This window comes from Diadema setosum, chromosome 15 (genome assembly GCF_964275005.1).
Source record: "Diadema setosum chromosome 15, eeDiaSeto1, whole genome shotgun sequence".
Classification (NCBI taxonomy): domain Eukaryota; kingdom Metazoa; phylum Echinodermata; class Echinoidea; order Diadematoida; family Diadematidae; genus Diadema; species Diadema setosum.
Window position 1 is genome coordinate 32,443,668 of NC_092699.1, and position 7,268 is coordinate 32,450,935.

General features: G+C 41.3%; 1 protein-coding gene across 1 annotated transcript in view; it reads right to left on the reverse strand.

Annotated features, from left to right (window-relative positions):
* The window catches only part of LOC140239325 (uncharacterized), a 42,807-nt gene extending 35,782 nt beyond the window's left edge, over positions 1 to 7,025 (reverse strand). Inside the window, exons 1-3 of the mRNA XM_072319198.1 lie at positions 6,920 to 7,025; positions 3,113 to 3,378; positions 2,500 to 2,602 (exon numbers count right to left, since the gene is read on the reverse strand). Coding sequence (XP_072175299.1) covers positions 2,500 to 2,602; positions 3,113 to 3,355 — 346 coding nt within the window. The 5' untranslated portion in view covers positions 3,356 to 3,378; positions 6,920 to 7,025. The remainder of the gene's footprint in view (positions 1 to 2,499; positions 2,603 to 3,112; positions 3,379 to 6,919) is intronic.
* Positions 7,026 to 7,268: the final 243 nt, after the last annotated feature.

A 7,268-nucleotide genomic window follows, 5' to 3' on the forward strand; every position in this document is an offset into this window, starting at 1 on the left:
TGAGCCTAGTTTCTAGCACTGTCTGCTCAAACAATAATTCACTACAAAACAAAACAAACACACAAAACAATGATTGTTTACTTCAACTAAAAGTGGGCATGGCTGTGCTAGCCACTAATTGGTACTTGTTCAAGCCGCGCCGCTGCAACATAAAAACACATTCAGCATGTAAACGCATCGGCGAGGTACTGACAAATGTTACATTGAAGGAACCCCGACATAAAAAGTCTGACCGGTAAAATTTACATAATCTGACATAAAAGATTTCTGCAGAGTGACCGAAGGTGAAAGTTGTGCATGCATTGTTTCAAGTCTTATGTGCTAGAATATCAGAAACTGGAGGGCATTTGTGGTGTGTTGACTGTGTTTTTTGATAGCTGCGGCTGATCAGATTATTACATGCAGACCCAACAAACTCGTTCATGTGATGTTTTCCTCACATGCTCAATGCACACACACGTTGATCCAATGCTCGCTTGCTTGACTTGACTTGACCCTTTCTGGCTTGATGGGCTGGCCAGGGCGCCGGGCGCGCAAAGTGATCACTTTACTGCAGCGTTGATCGCTTCGGTGGAAATGGCGCAAATTCGAAAGGCAGTGTATACAGCCACATCACGCACTGCCGTCACAAAGAAAATAACCTAATTTTTGCAACATTCTCGACAACCTTATTTTACAGTGGTTTTCACTTCACTTTCTTCATCTTAGGGTAAGTTACAGTTTTATCGGCAGTCAATCAGGAAGCTTTAATTAGCAGCAGGGAAGTGATAGAGATGGAGTGGAATCTCTATCTTATTTGTGCAAATTTATGCATAGGTTCCATAGCATGACAACTGAATGCTTAGCATTTCACTGGCTTTGATGCTCCATGCTCCAAGCCGCTCTTCCATAGAGTTTTGATTATGGAGACCAAATGAGAGGTTCTTGATTCTAACCATTTGAAGCTGTATTTCAGAGGAAATGTTGAAAAACAGTGTAGAACTTTTTGATTATAAGTTACAGAACAAATGAACAAATCCTCTCAGTTTTTCTTCAAATCTTCTTGTTACCAATTTCCCAGGACTGAAAAAAGCAACATTAGTATCACGTAAAAATTCAGGATTCTGTTTGCCAGGTTTACTACCTGAACGTGAAATCATTTAGATGAAATAATTGGCTAATGCATATTTCTGCGTGATTTTAGCATTTTACAGTTAAAGAAGTATAGTTTTTTTTACTATTTTTGTTCACATATCCTATTCTATAGGTGTATATAGACACTAATAATTGCAGCCAAAAATATCAAACAGGAAAGCAAAGTGCCGCTTGCTTGATTTGATGTGTATGAGGGATGATGCATACTTAAAATGTCTTTTGCTTCATCGCCTTCTCTAACACCTCCCTGATTGGCAGCATGTAGCGTTGTGAAAAGAGCATATATTTTTCCCTGAAGCCATCAATATTATATCAATGTCTAGGCCTGAAGCATAGTGGTTTTTTTCTAGTAACGCTAGAGTTAACGCGTAATGAGTTTGCAAATTGCACACATTTGACCTATGATAGGTGCTAACATGATACTGTACTGTGCACATACAGTACCGGTAGTCACATTGCAAGGAACAGGTCATAACTCAAGAGTATAAAGGAAATTAAACGTTAGACAAAACTAGCAGTTTAACACACAAATATTTGCGGCAAGACCCCAGTAAGACTAAGAAACAATGACAGCCACCTGCTTCAGGAAATCGCCATACAGTTGAGTTTACCTAGATGGTCTCTAGTCTTTGATTTGGATCAATTACAGAGTTATTATGGATTTTGAGAAGTTGTGACTGATTTTAAAAAGTTATAATTGATTCCACAGGAAAGTATAATTCATTTCAATTATAGGTCTCTTGATTATGCAGATTTATAATCAATCTAAAATGTTACGATTGATTAATGGACTTACAATTGATTTGGAAGAGTTATAATAGTTTTCCAAGACTTAAAATCAACTGTAAGTTTTGATAAACAGGGCCCAGCTCCGCCTTCCAGCATTCTGATCCCCACCTCCCCTTTCCTCCCAAACTGGTGAAGAAGGCAACAGCAACAGACTACATGGGGGTAAAAACATGGATTCTTCTGAAATACTATGTTGTAAGAAAAACATAACTGCAGCTGCAGCAATTTGAGTTCAACCATTTCAACTTGACACCAATGCTCTACAACACCACTTACCCTGGCATCTCTCAGACTGCAACTGAAGGATACTGAAGGGGAGGGGGGTCTTAAAAATATCTTTGAGACTCATTTTGTCTGCAGATAATAAGACCATAAAAAGAAATCCATTTCCTCAGATCCTGCACTTACTGGTACTAAAATCTGTATCAAAAGCTTTTTTTTTTCTTTTTTTTTTTAATGGGCCACAAAATATTGAAATTGGCACATGCCAGCTGAAACATGCCCTTTTTCTGATCTCTATCCTTGAAATTTGAGGAAATTGAGAGCTGGGAACATGGAGGACTGTTGAAGACTTACCTCTACCTCTGCCTGTCCCCCTCCCCCTAGCAGGAGGGGGAGCCCCTCCCCTGCCTCGTAGTCTCATCACCACAGCACTATTCACACACTGGGACAGGTAACGCTGTATGGGGCAAAACACAATACAGCATTTTTCAGTTCCATGACACTAGCAGTGAAAATGGAAACAGCAGTGACATGCAAAACATGGGTACCAGTGCCTGGCAATGCTATGGGAATAATAATGACAGGGCCCACTGGATGAATGGTGCTAACACTGAAGTAGTAGCTACCAAAACTAAAGGAGACCAAATCATTCATATCATTATTACTGTTATCATTTTGTTATTATCAGATGTTTAACACATCGTATGAGCTGCAGGTGGCTTTGGCCTATAACTTGGAAATGAAAGATGATCGCACACATATTTTTCCACTAGAATTTGTGTATTCTTGGTGATTTTCAATCATATGCTATCCATCCAACTTCTCAGTAAACTTAAGTTACTTATATCTAAGTTTAAATAATAGGTAAGAAGAAAAAGTTTGTATTTTGGCATCTTTCTCTTATCACTAACAAATAACTCAACAAAAAAGTCCCTGCCATCCATACAGAGAGGACGCTAAGAAGTACCTGCTCGTCTTCGTTGAGAGGCGTGAGCGTCATTGGTGTCCGACACTCTTTCAGCAGTATCGACGGGAACTCCTCCAACTCTGGTGGAATGCTGTCTGACTTTCGGAACAGCGCCAGCATCTCCTCGCGCCCGTAGCGATGCTCGGCCAGCTTGAACTGAGGGGACGGCGGCGGCGACGTCACACCCGTACCGCCGGAGAGGGCTCGCAGCCACTCTGGACCGAAGTTGAGCATCTCAGACATTTTGTTGGTTGGAGAGTACGTGTCTGTGTGAGCAAGGAGACACAAAGTAGGCATAAAATTAATAAACAAGGGGTTCTAATGTGACATGGTTCGGCAACAGGATGATAATGGATGGAAAAGATACGACATGCTTATTGATGGTGACTGTCAAATCACTGAGTTCATGAATCTGGCATCAAGTTAAATATATGACACACTGATGACCAATATCAGTGTAAATGGAAACTACCGAGTACCATTATCATTTCACATATGATTGATTCCAAGATTGAGAACCACATCGAAGGAACAAGAAAAAGCTGCCTTGTATTCACACTTTACAAAGACAAAAGTTTGTGATTTCCTACCTTAGATATGGTATACATGTAATATAAAGCATGCAAACAGAACATTTTTGCTTGCCATACCCGCGGTATGTTCCTGTAGTTGATGTCTTGATTCTGTGGAATTAAAAACATGTGAAACTCATCTTACGTGTACCTAGCCAAGCGTGAAAAATACTCCACTATACACTATATCCACTTTTACAGTAATTCTTTCTCTTCTGTTTACATTCGCACTACCACGTGCATTACATGTATGCCATGCTCGCTTGACTGCAAATTTCACCACCACCATCATCCAAGCATCAGCAAGCAAGAGAATGGTATACCAGTAGTGAGCATGCATCGTCTGGCAGCGAGCACACTGCATGCATGAACATGTACATTTGTAGCAGTCGATCACTAAGCGGCGGCTTGCTAAAGGATTTACAGCCTTGCACTCGATGTTGCATTACCAGCATTCGTACATGTACATGTAGTACAGGCTGTATGCACAAATACTGCCAAAGTGTCTTTAAAAATTTTTTGAAAGCAAAGCATGCCCCTTTTCGTCAACTGGAAGTTTTGGACAAATAATTACCTACAGATGAGTGACTAAAATCAGTTTTCATAAAACTCATAATGTACCCACAAGAAACTCGGTGGTATTACATGTACAGTGTGTATGCACAAACACAAAAGCAACTGACTCGTGCATCATGAGTGCCCTTTAGCTTTTCATAATAAACAGCTACTCAACGGCTTTATACAGTAGTATTCCTCTCTTTGCGTGATAGGTCATACACTTGAGTGACCATTATAAATATCTTTTTTTTTTTAAACCATCGAGTAGGCTTACTTGTTCTCAAATGGGTTAACCAACCAAGTCATAATGTCAGAAGCATTTGGTTTGTGAGCGTGATCATGTCTGTGTTACTAGTAGTACGTATGTCAAATCAGAAATGCATTTCCAAATGTACACACACAGAATGCACACACAATCCAGCTCTGCGCTGTGAATGGCATGCAACGGCAATGCGTGTTAAGATTTACATGTGCACAGAGATGCCAGGTTTCTCTACTGGCTGGTTTTCTTTCTGGGAGGCGCGAGAAAATGATTGCTGGGCGGGCGAGTGTGAGATGGTTGCTGGGGGGGGGGGGGCAAGACTCACACTGTAGGCATGAGACTTGGTAGGTCTGTGCAGACCTCTCAATCTTTCTGACTGAAAAATAGGGATGATGTGTCTCAAAAGTAGGAAAGAATGAGCAGTTCCCATAGGAGTGTGTAGTAAAATTATCAAGAAAAATAGGAAACTTCTCCTGAAACAAGAGATGGGAATGGTCAAAATTCAGGACGTTACCATGGACCCTTGCACTGAAGCCACGCCTAAAAAAATTGCTGCGTCACAAAAACAATGGTACGAGGCATGAAAACTTCTGAAGGTAGGTAGGTGCCATCACACACCTTCATAAAGCTACAAGCTTGTCACTAAACATGTTGTTTAGATGGACAATCATAACTGGGGGGGGGGGGGGAATGAGCTTGCCAAATCACGCAATGAACAAACATTCTGTATGATTCTTTGACTCTCTAACCCTCTCAGTTTTGTGCAGTCTGCAACTACCAGATTTCATATTTTAGTTTTCACATACATCGTAACTCTCAATACAAACCACTAGTATTTTTACTATTTGGACCTGATGACCAATTTCGGAGAGTGTCTGTGTTGCGATTAATTTAGTGACAGAAATGTTCCTACGACCAGTAAACGAAGGGCTGGGCGTAACTCCCCATACGCTGCCACGAAGTGGAAGCTTAGCATTCGGGTCCACATTCGGTGCGGCTAGGCTGGGCCCGGGTCTGGGCGATGATCGCAAACCGGCCCAGATCGATCGCCACTAGGATGGAGCATTTCTCCCCCTTCGTGCTTCATCTTGTCCGAAATTGTTCCACTAAAAATATTTCGGTGGGGCATTTGCAGTGTTATCTGCTAAAATTGCTCCTTTTTGGAAATGTCTCGAACAAATATGCGAGTTTAACTTCAGAACGAAATGGTCTTTCCTGCAAAGCAGATTTTTCCATGCTCTCCGCTGAACTTTGTTGGGAACTTCAGCCATGTCACGTCCTTCATCTATGGATATTTTCCATAATTTTGTCATTGGCATCATTGGCCCAGTGTGGGGATCATCACAAAAGAATCCCATTTGGAAAATAAAGTTAAAGATTACAAAATAACCATTATTTGTGAGATTACAAGACAGAATTTGATACAATCTAAGATGTATGAATATTACCGGTAGTACTTCGGCGTTCAATGTGTCAAAAAACGTACATTTTCACATTCTTTCCCGGAAGTTTACATCCCAAGAATTATTTTGGTAAAAACATTTGAGCTCCACACGTTCCACGCATTCAGATTCGAAGAGCTAAATGCGATAGGGAAAATTGTAGATCGACGCTTTTGCTTCTCAAACTCTCCAGTCAGCACATGCTCGGCAAATCACAGAAAGAGAAACATCTTTTCCTTTTTTTGTTGTTCAGACCACACCTAGGCTACTTGTGGTAGTTGGATAGAGCCTAACGTTACGTTAGATCTACAGTAGGCCTAGGTCTCGAGTGTAAATCTTATGGCAAAGCAACATATGTTTTCTACATCTCGATTGAGGCTCACCGCCAAGGCGCCATGTGGTACAGAAAATATTAAATACTTTTGCAATATGGACCTTTAACGTTAGCATGTTTAGAAGAGCCATTTCTACATCAGTGCATTGCTACTTCCGACATGAAAATAATGAATCCTAACCGTTTAGCTTGGCTTGCAATAAATTTGTATCCCAATTCAAGATTTGCTCTTTAATAACTTAGAATTGTTGAACAAACCAGCAGGGCTGAAAACCACAATAACAATCTCCACCTTGTGCAATTGAGGCTAAAAAAAACACGCAATTGGCCTTCTGCGGAAGGCACACGCATGCAATGTGTGTGCCCTTCGACGGGGCCCAACCTCCCATTTTCCCTCCTCCACCAGCACTCAGCACCGAGTGTAATGCGGTGCAAGCATGCATGTGCGAGGACAAGTGAGCAGAAATTTGGCACAGTAACTGTGTACGGGTGCATGTGAATACACACAAATGCATAAACGTTGCAGTTTCGAACTTCGAGTTTGTACATTGTGAGGCTAAAATAACCACCATAACATAAAAATTGCAGTAATTTAGGTCACCCACTAGTTACAGGGGGATTCCATCTATCATATCTTACGTTTGAATACTTGAGAGAATCACCAACGGCCTCAGGAACCGCACAGACGACAGATCTACGCCAAGATTTTGCAGTCGAGATTCGCCCAACTTTCAAGATGGCTACACCACCACACAGTATTATGCTAATGTTGTGTCACGTGACTCTTATCCGGTGTGTGCCACTGATATGTTTATGTGTGTATAGCATTGCGGGACTTCGGGTATCCCGCAAGCGCGATGGTGTCTGCGCCTGCGGTGTTATCTTCATGAGAAAGTTGGAGAGAAGGATAGAATGACAGAAATGGAAGATCAAGCAGTAGAAAGTCAGGAAGTATTGCTCAGTCATTTCGCACTGAAACAAATTGCCA